At 37.8% G+C, this 17853-nt stretch overlaps 1 protein-coding gene across 1 annotated transcript in view; it reads right to left on the bottom strand.

Moving 5' to 3' along the window:
- Mme (membrane metalloendopeptidase) overlaps positions 1-17853 on the bottom strand; it is a 75825-nt gene that overhangs the window by 10510 nt on the left and 47462 nt on the right. The window contains exons 16-20 of the mRNA XM_059265414.1: positions 17118-17221; positions 9926-9984; positions 4979-5098; positions 3301-3434; positions 3133-3198 (exon numbers count right to left, since the gene is read on the bottom strand). Coding sequence (XP_059121397.1) covers positions 3133-3198; positions 3301-3434; positions 4979-5098; positions 9926-9984; positions 17118-17221 — 483 coding nt within the window. The remainder of the gene's footprint in view (positions 1-3132; positions 3199-3300; positions 3435-4978; positions 5099-9925; positions 9985-17117; positions 17222-17853) is intronic.

Here is a 17853-nt window from a genome sequence, read left to right as displayed (position 1 = left end):
CACCAGATTTAGTCTGAGTGGCTCTTGCCAAAAGTTAAGGGATTCTGTTGAGATTCCTTAGGGGCTCTGTTTCCTGTGGTCCTGAGGTGAAGGAGAGGCAACAGCTCTGGTCCCCTTGATACAGGACAAAGTAGACTAACTTCCAGTAACATCCGGAGAATGGCATTTTGGTCACCTGATTCTCAGAAAATGTTCTGAAACCTTTAAAAATTTATATTCACTATTGAGAAATTTAGTTTTGCTTTGCTTTATGTTATTTAAAAATAGATAAACAATAAACTTCCTGAGACAGGTTATTTGCAATTTATTAAAAAAAATAAATTACATTTATTTATTTATTTGTGGGCGCACAGATGAATGTGTGCATGGTGCATGTGTAGAGATCAGAGGACAACTGGCAGGAGTCAGTTCTCTCCTTCTATCAAGTGGATCTAAAGGATTCAGCTCAGGTGGTCAGGTTTGGTGGCAAGTGCCTTAACCTGCTGAGCCAGTCAGCCCTTCCTAACTTATAAAGAACATCCATCAATTACATAAGTTAAACTGTATTTTATTTCTTTCTCTTTACCATCACCATAGACTAGTGAACCTTTACTATCTAAAGATTTTGGAGATAGAGGGGAGGTTTATGCCTCTTCCCACTTAGGGAGTACATGATCTCACAGAGGGCCAAGTCATTACATGCAAAGGGCTCATATAGTGTCACAAATATTTGTACAATTGCGCTTTCCTTTCCTACTTAATTATCAGCCTGGTGTAGGTGAGTAGTAGAGCAGAATCATCAAAGGTGCTAATTACTAACACGGCCACTTCCAGTCAACACAGAGTGACAGGGACTGTTGCTGAATCAACAAAGAGATGGGCAAAACATATGAGACAATGGCTTGCATGACATTGGGAACCAGTCTTTAACATTACACCTGACCAAAGAAGACTGTCCTGAAAGATGGCTAGTAACAAAGAGGAGTTCTTGAGCAGGCTTAGATTATTTCTCCATGAGCATTTATGCCATAGTGAAGGAAGGGGAGAGTTGATGGAAGTTTGGGGAGTTCTGAGTTGAAAAGTACTTGATAGCTTTGGGTTACACTGGCCAGGATACTAAGAAAGAGAAATCCTGAAAGAAGATTCCAAGATAATAAGAGGGTGCTCTTGAATATTCAACTTCATGTTAATCTGGAGATCATCCCCAAAGGATTACAGATAGCAGTGCCTGGGCAGAGCAGGACAAGGATAGGAGCACTCAAGATCCACAGGGCAGGATTTGGCCTCAGTAGGGGGAATCAGTTTCCTCTAAACTCAGCACTATTCCAGTCCCAACTAACATGTTGTCCAAACAAGTCCAAAAGGGAGCAAACCATTTCCAATGAATCTAACTATATCCTATGATAACTCTGAAAAATATTTATAGGAACTTAAAAATTATCCAGCATCTAAAGAGGTAAAATACACACTATTTGCCACCTAGTGAGAAATAGAAACATCAATTACCCAACATTCAAGGTAGTAGAAATGTACCACCCCCAGTGATGGGCAGGGGCATTTATCTGACTTCATCTCCCAGGCCTCATACTGGGATGACGCTTTGTTTTGGGTACACTGCAGGGCCCATCAGTCATCTCTCTGTTTTGTTGTGATGCTTCAACTTTCCTGACCATCACCAAGGTTCTCTTCCCCTTTACCCTCAACATTCCAGTGATGACCAAAAAATCCTATTCAGTCCTCAAACATTCTACCCATCCCATCTGTGAAAACCTGGTTTCCTCTCATGGACACCTTATCCTTTGTGTCATTTCAAGTAGACTGCTCATTCTCTCATACGTGGGCAGCTTCAGGGTCAAGAGGTACACTCAAATTCATCTTCACTCCCCCTTGATGCTTCTAAAAACATCATTTCTCCACCCTTTTGTGGAATTCCCTATTTTCTCTTCCACACTGGCATTCATTGGATCATCTTTTAATTCTTTCTCACATCCTCAATTACTGAAATCTTTTATGGAAGCTGTGTTGCTACATCTCTAGCCCCTAAAATGGTACTACAAACAAAGCCCAGTCCTTAAAAGTACTTAGGTGGAAGGACTGTAAGGGCCAGAGGACCCGGACACCTGCTGTACTATAATGCCTTCTGGACATCACAGGGAAGCTGTATCCATAAAATCTAAACAGCATGGGTCCCTAAATAAGACCTGCATAACAACACTGCCAGCCAACATGTCTATGGATGGAAAATATTTCATAAGTCTCCACCTCAGATGAAGAGCTACCGGCAGTCAATGGCAGCCTAGAGAGGGAGAATCAATTTCTACAGGGACAAGTCCCCTGATGAGTCATCCAGTTCCAAATGGTCACCCCTAACTAATAGACATGTAAGCAGCACTAAAAGACTCCATAGTTCTTGCATGTATGTGTGGATAATAGTAAATAAGAAGGTTATGAATCTGAAGGAGAGTGGGGGGCACAGGAGGAGTTGAGGGGAGAGAAATGTGTGAAAATGATGGAAATACAGTACTCCTATATGAAATCCTCAAAAATAAGTAAATAAAGTACTTGTTGCATGCAAGAATAAGTGGAAGGCTGTGGATCTAATGAATATTCCAACAATAATAATTTTTGAAGAATAATAGTTGAGCCAACTACATGGCCATATCCTGGAGCCAGATCATGATCGGGTCCCTAACTGTTTCTCAGGGAGCAGACTATGGCTTAATGTTATATCTTCAGTTTATGCTAGTTAGCATCTCCACAGGCTGTCTCACATGCTGAGAGGAGGGTCTCACTCATACTGATGAGCGATCCTGAAATAATCACTTGCATGGATATATTGACTAAGAAATTTACTTCAGGGATTATTTCTTAGAAATATTTTGTGTCTTCTACAGGTTTGTGCATCCATCTTCTCATATCTTCTGTTGGAATGTTGAGTGCTTCCTTTCTACCCTGGCTTTATCACATCATGTCAACCTTACAGACCCTTATGATGAACATATATACAACCCTCTTTGCTCTTCACATGATTCCCATTTCCCATTCTTCACTTTTTGTTTATATGTGTCTCTTAGAAGAGGCTTTACAGAAATGGGTAAATATAACAAATTAACATTCCCATCACTGAAGTGGGAGTACAGTGTAAATACTCACTCTGTATGCTTGGCCAATACCTCCATTATCAGCAATGTTTTCTCCTAGTGTATTAATTCCATTGAGCTGTTTAAAGAAAGATTCTCTATTAGGATTTTTATAGAAAGCACCAACATTTCACTTGTGATTGAATGTCTAAAGCTTTTCTGGGGAATACTGATGACATACATGCTGTCCACCTGCTAGGTCCCACGTAAAGTTTCCATACTGGTACACCATGCACTGGGATTGGTCTTTAAAATTATTTGCAGACTGCTGAGTCCACCAGTCGACGAGGTCTCCATCTTTGTTAAAATTTCTGCCTGTAATATATTCATTTAGTAAAAAAGGAAATTTGTTACAACAAAAATGAGAATAAGATTGGTCTTATGCTCTTTGTTGTAATTGAAATTCTTGAAGTAGATTCACATGCAGTTGTAAGAAACAACACAGACCTCCTGCTCACTGTTCCTGCTCCTCAGTGGCATTTTGCAACACTATAAAACCACAGCAAGGATATTGACATGGATACAGTCCCTTCGTCTTGAGGTCTCTAGTTTAATGTGCAAAGGACTAAAATACTACAATGTGAGTGATCGTGGAATGAGGCAGACATTGTGAGAAACTGCTAACTCCCCCAACTCCTGCTTTCTTTGGGAAAGCCCAAAGTTGATCTGCCAATGTGGAATTGATAGGTATTTCATCCACTTGGCTTGTGCCACGGCAGATGAGGCCACCGGATAAACACTCCTGAAAGCACGCCTTGCTATTCTCGATGCTTTCCATCTGAACCAAGACCATTTGATTTGACATTTTTAGACTTTAAAAGGTCAACACCTTTATTCTGGCACCCATTTCATGTTCCCAGACCCTTTATGAAACTAACTCTATGTTTCTCTCTACTTTAAACACAAAGAAAAATGTCCTTTTTTTCTCTTGGAGTTTTCTTGCTAGATTGAAATGACACTGATCATTTCTCCAAATGCACTTACATATTTTATGTTTTGACCTTTAATTTTATCATATTTTAAATATTTATGATACAGTGGATAAGAAAAAGGCAATGAAACAAAATTTGAACTTACATGCTGATTCTACCAATTCAAGGTTTATAACATTGCACAAATATGTTATATGCCTCTGTATGTTTCCATTTTTCAAATGGAAACATTATTAGTCAGTACCGGTTAAGACTGTTGTACTGACTAATTGAATTAACAGACATCTAGTATGTTCTCTTTAAAGTGCTATTCTTCTTGTCTCTCTGTCCTTCTAGAATTCTGTCCAGTTAACATTTTGTGAACTAAAACTTATTACAATTTTTGCTATGGCCTTTTTACATATCTTCTGTCTTTATTTTAATTTTGTTTGACTTTAATTAAAACTGTAAGTCTTCTTGGTTGTTTAGGAATGCATATCAACATTTAAGTGCCTACTGTTTACAAGATTCTAAATTATGTATTAAATATAAGATTAGAAAAAAAGTTCCTGGCTGCAAGCAGCTTATGAGCCACGGGGAAATGGATAAGTGATGCCTTCTGACTTTCTACCAAAAGACCCTGCTCTCCATGGGCCTGGAAAGCTAAGCAGACACTCATAGTAGGACTGAGCATCATTTCTGGTGCAGAACACTACAGGACTTACTAAATGTGATATTTCCTTTAGTCTCTCCGAGTGTAAAGCACATATTTCTCACCGCCCATTAACATTTTGAGTTTCTTAAGAAACACTTTAGAACACTGACTTTGCAGTGAGACTTAGGTCAGCAACACGCTGATAAACAAATGGAGTTTTGTACTGATAAACTGTAACTCTTAAACTTAGGAAGATGTATTTCAGCCAAAGGAAAATGTTACCTATACTTTACCATTGTCATCAAAGCCATGAGTGATTTCGTGTCCGATGACCATGCCGATGCCCCCATAGTTCAATGAGTTGGACTGCCGGGCACTGAAGAAGGGGGGCTGCAAAATGCCAGCAGGGAAGACTGAAGGAGAGAAGACGGTGGAAGATTTGTGAAGAGTACCTGTGGCATTGTCAGTGATGGCATCATGCTTGCTAACCTGTTTCTACTAAGTCCACTTCACTTAGGTAGACAACAAAAGTCTTGTGTGATAGAAACCAACACAGTCATTTATTATTGATGGTGGAGAAGTGACCGAGTCCGTGCTGGACACGACCTGTGATTTATTCATCACAATTCACCTCAAATCAATTTAAGACTTTTTTTTTGTTCTGTAAGGAGTTTGGGGCAAGGAAAATTTATAAGCTACACTCAGGAAGTTCTTTTCCTTGTTTAAATATTTGGAAAGAAGAGCTACTCAATAAAACACATTTCTGTTCAATGTTACTTCTGAAATTGTATCCGTCCACAATTCTATCTAAAATAAACTGCCACTCAGTCAAAGGGGTCCTTCCATCATTTAACACTATTTTATTTTTATCAGAGTTCTTGTGACTTTTCTAAATTCTGTTTATTTCCTAGTTTATAGTTGGAGTCCTTCTTTATCTGATTTGTTTATCTCCATCCTGGCACCCCAAATTCTCAGCCCTGTGAGATCAGAGATTTACGTATTCATACACATTTATGTATGTATTCTTTGGTCCATTTGCTTTTAAAGTCATTATCTCTAGAACCCATAGCCAGACAGTGCTTGGAATAGAATTAGCACCCAGAAAAATGCGTTTACTGCATAAATAATCAATTATAAACAAATGAATACGTATTTTTCATAGACTAAGATGCCTATAAAAAGTTTGGTAGGCATGAAAATCTCAAAGAATAAGATTATTTTATTTAAAAAGTTTGGTAGATAAATGAATAGTACTTTTTATGACTACCATAACACATGAATTAAGTTGAAAACTTTTTCCATTTTTATGTCTCAAAAACAATTGAGTATATCAAACAGCAAACACTTTCCCTTTCCTAGATACCTGTCCTTTGCCTGTATTTTTTTCCTAACAGCACTTAGTAGGGTAGTGACAACAGAGTGCAACAGCGAACCTCTTCTATTGATCTCAGGTGCCTCTTTTCCTTTACAAAGTTTGCACAGCACATGTAGGCAAAGACTAGGAGGTACACTGTTCTTCCAAAAGCACATTTTGTTGTTTCTTCTGGGAGTTTGACAGTACATCTTACCTCACACTTGTTCCTCATGTCAAGAACACTAATTTCCTAAGAGATGTTCTCACTTCCTGCCCAACCTGTAATCTATCCTAATCTAATCTACCCTCTTAGTGTATTCTGTAGCCAGATTAAAGTACAATCGTGGTCATTATTCCTTTCCTGCTAAGAAACTTTGGGGAGTCATCATTGTTCTGCAGGCAAACAGCACCCTTCTCCTGGCCCTGCATGCCATCATTCTTTCCTGCTTCTCCTGGTGCCTAACAGTCACCCCTTGTCTAGTCCTTTGCATTGTCTTCTTATAATAAATGTACCTGCTAAATACTCTGTCTGTAAAATGCACTAATGTGTCTCAATCATTTTTCCTTGGGATACATTGCCTCTATTTAATGTAAAGGGACCACTGTTTTGGGCCAATGATGTCTAGAGGAAGTTAACCCCTGACTTTAGACATGAGTGAAGATGGATTCTTGTAATTCAGTAATTTTACCTTTCCTGTTTTAAAGTTCTAGTACCCACTAGGTAACTGCAGCACTATGTTCTGGAATCGATAAAGAATTGTATGTAGTATGAGCACATATTACATGCAAAATTCTGAGTCTTGCCTTTACAGGATATCAAGAATATAAGTGAAAGGCCTTGACACTCAGTAATTAAAAAAAAAGAGAGAAATTTAAGGTCTATTTAACACAATGTAGCAAATATTTTTCTTTTAGACATGGTAAATATGACCTAAGCTTTCATGAGCTTCCAGGATAAATATTAGATATTTACAGAGGTGACTTTAAAAACTCTAAGCAATTTTGTTCTTTAGATCTTTCAATATGTTGGAAATGTCTATCATTTTCAAATGATAAAATAATAAAAATAGACCTTTGCCCTGGAGAATTTGGGTAAAAGTAATAGCTCACATGTATCTGCCTGAGCTAAACAGTGCCAAGAGATTATTTTTAGCTGAAAGTTACACAAATTATATGCAGTATTTTATTAACTTAAACTGAGTATTATCTCCCACACTATGTACTTCGATTAAAAGCTACCCATTATATAAAATGCTCTTATGAAATGTGCTATCAAGGCTAAACATTAACCACAGAGATGCAGGTGACTTAATTACAGCCTTAGATGCCATTCTTCAAATAAGTGATATGATTTTTTATGGCTCATATTAATACTGATCTTCAAGTTCAGCTTGGCAGATTATGAGCTCTTTAACTTGGTCAGTTCAAATTTTTCTCGGAGGATTTTTCTTCAATAAGCTCATTACTTTACTAGCAAATGTCCCAGTGTTGCTAGTCACTGACAGGTCACTTCATGGCTGCCAGCAAGCTGGCCAATTAAATAAGTCACAGGACCACAAAACAAAAGATCACTACTTTTCTTCCTCCCTGTCTGCGTTCAGACCCCCACCCCGGTAATTGCCCCCTGATCTTTTCAAGATTTCAAGCAACTCAACTTTAAGATATTTCAAGCACAGCTCAAGTTTGCAGTCAGGTACAATCTGAAGGTGAATCAGTACCAGATCTGGCAGTGTCTAGGGTCTTTCCTTCACTTAACTTGAAATGAAGCTGTGCTGTATTCTCCCTAAGGTAGAAATAAATGTCTAGCTGCCTCACTTCGTGCTGAAAAGCAATTCTGCTAATAGGGTTTCAATGCAGAATGAACTAGATCTCATACTGACAGAACTATGCATATTAAAAAGGGGCAGATTTGGGGAGTGGGCTGAGAATGCTGCTCAGTGGTAGAGTGTATGTTTATGATGTGCAAGGCCCTAGGTTCAATCTCCATTCAGTCTCCAGAAAAATCCATCCATCCATCTATTATCTATCTGTCTATCTATCTATCTATCTATCTATCTATCTATCTATCTATCTATCTATCTACCTACCTATCTATCCATCAATCTATCTTCATCATCATCATATTTTGAGATTCCAAAGTGAAGAACCTCTCTAGATAAAGGCATTCTGAGGAAAGTTGCTGATTGGTTTTATAAATGCATTATACTATGATGCATGATGATATAGGTGCTAGGGAGTTGATCATCAAACAAATCTTGTCTAGCTTGAAGTAATCTTTCCTCTTTTCATAAAACATTAGGCTAGACTTTGAGCTAATTGATTTTTTTGCTTAGAGGCACGTCTTAGTTATTATTTACATGCTATATAAAGATAGCCTTTCCAGATTCCTTATGTAATGTTTTCATATCATGTACCAAAGTAAATTATAGATAAAGTTTTACTTCAAAAATAGAAGCCATAAAAATACTAAAAGAAAATGTAGACAGTGTCTTACTATATCTCTTCTTAGGCTTAAAAGCATGGAGGAAGTTGTACTTAAACTTCAAAATAAAAAGACATGCTTTAAGATTTGTTTTTTAAGTAATGGTAAGTATTTTTAAAGGCTTTTAGTAATTTCTGTTTCAAATCAGTAACAGATTTCAAAAAGGTGAGGCTTAAAACAGACTTAGAGATATAAAAAGAATAGTTTAAAATAATGCTGAGATTATCATTCCTTAATTCTGGCCACACTTCGATATAAAGGCCTAGACTGAGTCCCTTTGGAGAAGCCTGCTTTATGGCTTTAGTGTACTTCTGTCAGTGTGTGTTTGATGTCTGTCAACATGGTAAAAACTCTTGAAAAAAAAGGGTCTGTTTATATGATAAGAAAGACAGATTTCAAATATTCCCAGGTTTACTCAGGAAGAGAGAAAACATATCTTTGCCATGTCAAGTTATTCATCATATTATTCATACATGTGTTAATTTTCATCATAGTTTATGATATTACTCTTAGTGCAACAAAAGTTATTTTTCTGTTTTGAACAAAAGCAGCTGGGTAACATAATTTTATATGGTAAAGTCTAATCCAGCTGTTCGGTTTCCTTTCTGCTGCTGTGACGCATACCATGACCCAAAGCAACTTACAGCAAGAATGGATTTATCTGCCCTACACTTCCTGGTTACAGCCTATCACTGAGTGAAGTCATGAAGAATGCTGCCTGATGGCTTGCTCACTCAGACTCATGCTTTGCTTGCTTCTTATGTAGCCCAGGCTCACCTGTCCAGGGATGGTACTGTCTGTATTACACTGGCCCCACCTACATCAATTAACAATCAAGACAAACTCCCCAAAGTCTTATCTCCAGGCCAAACTCGAGTGAGGTTTTCCACTTGACTCCAGGCTCTGTTAAGTTGGCAACTGAAGCTAAATGGGGCACTGGAGTTTTTTTTCAACCCTCTGAATTCCTTGGAAGCTTTGGATAAAGAAGACAAAGAATAGGAGAATCTCTGCTAGACAGGCTGCTTACTGAATTACCAAGAGAACTGGGTCTATGAAGAGTTGGCTCTTTGAACCTCCAATAACTTTAAAGGGCTGATGCCCAGTAACTCCAAGAGTCAGTATAATTTTTAAAAGGAAATTTCAAAGAGCATATAGGAATAAGATAAATCATTTACATTATAGATTGGATGTTATGCAAGAAACAACTACCTAATGTGATTTGCATTAATTTTTATTTTCCTATTATACTGAAAAGAGGTACATGGATACTTCAAGAAGTGAAGCATTAACTCAATATCACCTTTACTTTTACTTTTAGGGGAGTATTAAAAGTTGGCCATACAGCAAACAGAGGCCTGAAAAAAGTTGAGGAAAGCTAAAGAATTATTTAGGAATATACCTTACCTATCTGATTTCTGCCTGAAGAGTAAAATGCATTGACTACAGCTGCTCCACTTATCCACCTATGGAAAACATAAGAACTTGTTACAAAAGATACTCCATTACCTCATTCAATCTGCTTACCACAAAAACAAATGTGAAATATGATCAACAAATTAACTTTGGCGTACTAGAATTTAGAGTCATTGGAAAATACTTCTATTCATTGAAAATTCAACATATATCTATGTCTACAATCTATTATTTCATTTGCATGGATTTTTGTGGAGGTATGTGGTAGTACAAAATTTACTACATCTTTTCAGAAACTGTAGTAGGTTCAAATTATATTGAAATGTACTTAGCTTTATGCTTTGATACTAAATTGTCTCAACAATTCTGGAACAGTTGACAATATATGAAACAAAGGTTAGTAAAATTTCAGATTCAAGTAGCTTTTAAGAATTCAATTCTTAGTTCATACTGAGCTTCTTTGGGAGCTCAGAGATCTTATCTTGGAGCAATGAACTTCAAATTATTGCTCTTTAAATCTTGTTTTAAAAATGCAACATTGGGAGAGATGGTGCAGTGATTAAGAGTAGGAATTGCTCTTTCAGAGGAGCAGAGTTCATTTCTCAGCAACCACACTGGGCAGCTCGCAGGTGCCTATAACTCCACTTCCAGGAGATCTGATGCTTCTGGCCTCTGAGAGAACCTGCACCTGTGTGTACATAACACACACACACACACACACACACACACACACATATACATGATTAAAAATAAATCAAATCTTTAAAAAAAGTTTATAAAAAGGCAACATTACAGCTAATTGAGGAAATTAATTTTCATTTGATTGTAAAGTAAAATCCAGGTGATCTTTAAATAGAGTTGTCTGTCTGTTAGTCCATACCATGACTTAGATTCTGCACAGAATCTAGAGTTTATAAAACACAGGCCCTAAATACAGAAGACTAGTTTAGGAAATGAGAACTATTCATAAATAATTGTTACACAAGAGTGCATAAGTAAATTAAAAACAAAACAAAACAAAATACTGGTCTCATGATAATTTGAGGACTGAAAGAGAGGAGCTATTGTTCTCATGTCTTCCTGCTTAGACACTATGGAAGATACCTGTCAATCATCATATACTAAGCACATCTGAGGAACATAAATATTATTCCAATCTTCATAATCTAATATATGTGTCTATTGAAAATGGACACTGCTTGACCTCAGATGACCTCTTAATGCTAGCATATCCACATACACTTAAGACAATCATGGAGCATTGTCTTAAGGCTTCACTAGTTATTTTTACTTCAGGGCAATCATTATCCTTCTAGTAGCAAATCACAATAGTACAATAATTCCATTTATATCAGAGCTCTCTCTAGTCTCTGCTGTGCCACGTAAGCAGTGCAAAGTCAACATATTAGTCAGAATGTCAGTAACTATTGTGCATGTCAGGCATAAGCACTATTTTAGCTTCTTAAAAATAACTGGCCGAGACCAATATGTAACAACCATCTGAAAATTTCTGTTATTTTTTGAATAACATGATTAAAACTTTACATAAAAGGATGCATGACTTTACAACAATCTTATTTATATTTTTATGAACTTCTGTTTAGGAAAACAATGAGCCTGGAAATGGTGAAGAATAGCTTCCACGTGTGTTTCTGTTAGTCTGTTACTTCTGTTTTTTTAAAACAGCAAAACATTTTAAGCAGGATGGGGCTCACATACCAATCCTCCCTAGCTTCATCAGAGCTGAGTCATGAATATTTTAGCATTTCCTGCAAGTTGATGATTACAAGAATACATCTTGCTTGTTTTAATTAAATGCCACTTGCTTACTACACAATTTGTAAATGACTTACGTGAAAGGCAAGTATTTGTAAGCCCAAGATATTAGATTAAAACAGAGAAACCAGAGCTGCACAGAACAAGTGGGTCTCATTTATGTGACTAACAAAAAAAAGATGTTTGTATAAATAAGTGTGGTGATGAGGAAAGTGATGTATTTAGATTACATTTGCATAGGTTCATAAAGGTACCATGATGCATGGTCAAGTGAAGTCCTTTGGAGCCAGTGAAAAGGTCAAGGATGATGTGCTCGGATAATTTAAAAAAAAAAACACTGTTGCACAATTTGAAAAAATATTCCTGGTGTATTCTCAACACTTTCATAGCAAATGTGATAATAAAACTTATAAGTAAATAGTTTACAATTATTAAAATTTTTTAACCAAAGTTATTTACGAAATTTTCCTTGTCTCAGGGGCTCTAGAGTAAATTTCTTAGTTGCAAATTCTGAGTTGGTGGCAATAAGTGTGCATTTTGTGGGCAATTACAAATAATCATTATAAATTATTTGGATCTGAACTAATTATTTAAGGTGAAATGTTATACTGAGGAGAAAAAGCAGATATCCTAAGCAAATGCTTCAGACGACACACTTCAGAATGTGACTAGAAGACACAGACATAGAAAGATGGATTTCATAGAATATTGCCTGCTTAGGTTTACTGCTTTTGTGAATGTAAGTGCTATCCCTTTTACTGTAGCGTCTTTCCACTCTTCTGAAACATTACTTTAAGGAGTTTAAGATTGCATTTTGATTAATGTTTTTAACTCTCCAGCAAGGAGAGTTTTACATATTAAAATGTCTACTGTGAGTTATATCTTCTAGAACATAGGTGGCTATTTATGATCATGGAACACTCTCATAAAATTAGAATTATGGTGGTGGGGTTTCCTGAGCACTAGTGTGTAGTGTTGTTTTTTTTTTCCCTCCCCCCTCAAAATCTTTTATGATGTGTCCTTAGTTCACTCTGGAGAATCATACAAATTCAAAAGCCTGGGGCATTTTGTCCCAGGTCATGATCAGAACTTGAAGTTCTAGAATTATACCAAACGTTACATCTTAAGTAGGGTAGTGATAACAGAGACAGATTCAGTGTCTGATACTTGTGGTCAGTTATAAAATACCCCAAATACCGATGGAAAAGATAAGGAGGCAAATGAAATGTTTTTAAAATTTCATAGCAATGTAATGAAAATTCTAAGTTCTTTTGATTTCAACTCATCTATAAAGACGGAGATGCTTTTATTTGTAAACCTGAGACAATGCTGACCATGACCGCAGCACTTGAGAGAGAAAAGGCACAGAGAAAAGAAAAGTAAAATCAGAAACAAATGGAAGTGATATTGCTCAAAAATAATGGCTACTGTATGCTCCCTGGAGATACCTTCCAAGTGTGCAGACCAGACTCTAGCAGCCTCTCATGTACAGTAGTAGACCTGAGAGAAGAAGGAGAACACTGAGTTCTCTTGTTCTCTTCCTGCCTCCAGTGGTCTATGTGTGTGTCAGCATGGGCTGTGTGGTGGGAAGGCAGAGTGGGAATGGAGGAAGTAGCTGAGAACTTTACTTTCATATAATTATTATAATTTTAATTTCTGAAATGTTGTCAGGTAAGCTAATCTGTTTTGAATCATCAACTTGTCATCCTCAAACAGGACGTACACCTGAAATACACTTGTGAGAGGAGCCAGATGTTTGCCTTCAACCTCTTTTTACCCTGAGGAAACTAGGTTGTGAAGAAATGAAGGGACATAGACTTTATGGCAGGTAAGAAAAGCAGACATGAACAACCAAATTCAACAGCCTTAAAGATAAAGTGAATCCAGTGGACTTTAGAAACACTTAGAGTAAGCCTCTTTTCAGTCACGGAATTTAAAGCTTAAAATAAAGAACAAGACCATTAATGCCCTTCTCCTTGCAAGTGTTCGATTCTCAGCATCTGTGCTGAAAGCAACTCCTTTGAAATCAGCAGGACAATAAATAGATTTTTGTGTGTGCCTTCTTCAAGTATTCCTGCGTGAAAGGAGAATTCTCTTGAAATCTCAGATCATTACAGTCTTTTACACTTCTTTTTTTTCTCACAATTCTTCCCACACGCTCTTATTGATCTTCCAGATCGTCCTGACAGTACTGATGGAACATCCAATCTGTATGTATGGAAACTGAGTCACTGCATGGTTACTAAACTCAGTCCTAATGCATGTATACACTAAGTGATGGAACAGGAAAATATATTTAACTGAAAGGGGAAGATGGCCTGCTTGCCTTCCTATCAAACTCCACCACCAAACTGCTGATCCACATGACATACAAATTTCAGCACAGCAATTAATGTTATTTCATTGCCAATATAAAGAGGATCTTTTCGCTTTCTCTCCTACCTTATCCCTCTCTTTTCATGGCAAAAGCAGATGTTATGAACCAAATTTAGAAAAAAGAAAGAAAAAACAAAAACAAAAACACAATAACAACAGCAAAAAACCCCACCACCACCACAACAAAAACCAAAGCTCCAAGGCTAAGTTTACACAGCTAATAAGTAAGTAGAACAATACTAATTTAGGCCTGCCCTGTTCCCACAACCTCGAAGCACCCCTACCACCTTGCTCCAGTTCCACAGCTCACACTTTTTTCTTATCCCAGACATAGCACTTCAAGGCCTAAACAAAAATGCAGGAGAACTAAAGACCTTCTCCGAACTTTGCATTTGAGTAGTGACTGTAACTAGGGTAGTCAGTGGTTGAATTTGTCAGAGGATCAAGACCCTCCTGATACTGAATTGGGAGAATGTACTTTCCTGATGTTAGGTAATCCTGAGAACTTCTAGGAAATAACCCAAACCTCTTCTATTCCTTGTAACCCTTTGTACTTCCCTGACTTTACATAAATGAACTGTCTGTCCAGCTGATTAGAAGGTAGCTTCGCAGGTAGTGACAGTTCATGTTTTATTTTTAGCTTGAACCACTAGGACTTAGCACACTGTTGGGAACATGATAGGCACTCACCAAATACTTAGGCCTATTAATGGCTGCTCCACAGTGCTTCACCAAGTACTGACCCAGCTTGCCCTGTGACCTGGGAGGATGAAGAGCATTGCCTTTCTGCATCCATAGAGAGCTGTGGCAACTAGAGCAGCACCCCATCTGAGCACGGTCCTCTCAAGAGATTGCACAGAGTGAGGGTACCAGAGTTCTGAATTGTCCTCTCCAGCTAAATGGAAATATGGGACATTTGGATCCTCTACTGTGGTCTCCACGTTTCTACTGATTTCAGTCTGCCTTCATCTGATTAGCCCAATCAGAAAATCCAGCAGACATGAAGTAAGGAAGACATCCCATGAGTCAGTGATTACTGTTTTGTTTTTAGTCACTACTCTGATCTACTCATTAATCTAACTTCTAGCTGTTATTCTCAGAGAATGATTTACTGATCGGTCCAAAACAAAACAAACAAAACAAAAACCCCAACCTTTCACCTCATAAGGAAGCCTTACAGTTTTGTTGTGCATGAACACACAGGCCTTGAGGTTTATTTCTGGGCTGTTACCTCTCAGTGAATAATCATGTTAGTAGAAGTAAATGATTTTAGACGTGTTACTAAGTACACATCTTGCCAACACTCACACTCCCAGGTCAGTGATACTTTGCTCTGAACTGGACATGTTTGAAATTCCTTTGCAATTGCACCAAACCCTCAGGAGACATCACATTCAGAGCAAAAAAAAAAATTATGCATAGACATCCAGAAACCATATGAAGTTTCAAAATTATTAAAATTCCTGTTCTTTGCAGGTGTGAGCTGTTCACAAGGGGGAAGGGAGGCCCTTTAGCCAAATAATTAACTTGGACATATCACATATACACTCCTTGAGATTAAGTTTTTAAAATTGTTTAACAGAAAATAGCCACAGTGATGTATGTCTTCACCAGCTGTGGGGGTAAAATGTGGAGATGGAGGCATTTTTATCTTATCTGCTGAATTAACTTTATCAACGAATTGGCTATTCCATTTGCATACTCTATTGCCATGTATGAAGGGCCCACATTCTATTAATCGATGTTTTTGACATAAGTACGTAAGTAGTTTCCTTTCTACACAAATTAGTTTCTTAAGCAGCATCAAACTGTACTGGGGCTTTGTCAGTTTTGTCTGGGTGAAGAAAAAGTTGCCGAGGTACAACAAATAAAGAGACAACACTTAAGACAAGCCATGCAGAGGTTCCTGTCAGACAAACAAGAGAAGAAAGGCTACTACAAGCTGGGTGTGGTGGCACACGCCTTTAATCCCAGCATTTGGGAGGCAGAGGCAGGAGGATCTCCGTAAGTTTGAGGCCAGCCTGGTTTACACAACTCCAGGACTCCATAGAGAATCCCTGTCTCAAAAGACAAGCCGAACAAAACAGGATGCTGCAAGTTCAGAAGAAATGAGGGGAAGGCAGAGGAGTGGTTTGGAAGCGTGGCACACCCCTGGAGTGTTGGACCGAGGTTGGAGTTTGGGTGACTATTAAGGAATTCTGGAGAGCTATGGGAACTTTGGACCTTTTCAAGGGTTCATATTTCTTGAGCTAAGCAACAGGAATCATAAAGAAAGGATTTGTCCAGAAAGAACATGACTCAAGCTGTATCATCGAGACCCTGGGGGATAGCAGTGTGAGGATGAGGTGAAAACATGAGATAATTGGTAAGAAAAGTTAAAAAAAAATGAAAACCACAGAGAAAAATGTGGTAAGAAAGCAAAGTGGAGATGGGTAAATGGAGCCGTTTGTACATTCCCATATAATATTTAATTAGCAGCAGGTGAATGCAGTCTTTCTCCACCCCCCACTCCCGAATAGAGCACTATAGAGGAAATAGATAAGTCCAGAGTGATCAAGACAAGGCCCTGGTTTTGATCTGGGTGGGAATAAGATGGAAGCTTTAAAAAAATAGATATAAGGAACAAGATTAATTTTTGTTTAAGTGGAAAATGTTGGGCTTGTGTGGTTAATGATATATTCATATAGAAGTGCTTGCTAATCAGCTAGATATTAAGTGTGGAGCTCAGCAGATGAATCTGGGCCAGATTCAAATACTCAGATGTAATAAGGATAATAGACTTCAAGAAGTAAACGCATGTGCTCACTAATTTTAATTGTAACTAAGCTTGGTGTTGGGTGCCCAGAATGGCTCCAGGTCTACAGGGCTAAAAGTCTTGGAAGAAGATCAGTCTAAGCAACTCTGTGGGTTTGAGCACTCAGCACATACGCTGGTCAATCTCTGGGTATTACCCATTGAGTGGAAAAACAAAGGTCAAAAGTAATAGTCGTCACTGCTCCAGAATGGACAATTAGAAAATAGATATACGCACTCATCTTTGTCCACCTTTTCTCGGAGCTTCTTCAGCTGCTTGCTTTGGCTGAATTTCAAATTTTGAATTATGTTCTCAAAGTATTCATCTTCCTTGTAGTTCAACTGCATTAGGTAAAAGATTTGGGGAGAAATATTAATGCCAGCATCACCATGGTATTGCTAGAAAACAAATATATATTATACTCATTTGATCTTTCTGATAATCTTGTAACCTAACAGCTGAGGTCAGCATTTGAAAGTTGAAGAATGTGAGGTGGAGATGTTTCTGGTCATCTGCTAAGGTTTAAAAGATTAATAGAACTGGAATTTGGGGCCCAGGTAGTTAGCTTTGAGTCTAGCTCTGATCTCAGGTAATCCACTCTTGTAGCAAAAATAAACAAACAAAACAACAAAACCCAAGATAACTAATTTCTTCTGTAAATGGAAAGCAAGGAGTGAGCATTTTGGTGTGTAAACCTCCACATCCCACTAGTACTTGGTGGATCAGCCATCACTGTCATCTCAGACCTGGTGCATGTCACCTGTTGTGACCAGGGTGTCATGTCATGGTGGTAGTCACAGGACAATAATGAGCATTTCAGCCAAGTCTGATCACAGGTGCAGAGTGTCAGAGTCACCTCTTTTAACAGTTACACTACCAAGGAGAGTTAAAAAAAAGGTTCTCAGTTATATTTGGTTTTTAATAGAGGACGCATACTGTGTAAAACACACAGGCATAATGATTAGTAAGTAGA

Source organism: Peromyscus eremicus, chromosome 6, assembly GCF_949786415.1.
Source record: "Peromyscus eremicus chromosome 6, PerEre_H2_v1, whole genome shotgun sequence".
Lineage (NCBI taxonomy): Eukaryota > Metazoa > Chordata > Mammalia > Rodentia > Cricetidae > Peromyscus > Peromyscus eremicus.
This window is presented reverse-complemented; position numbering and strand designations above follow the sequence as displayed.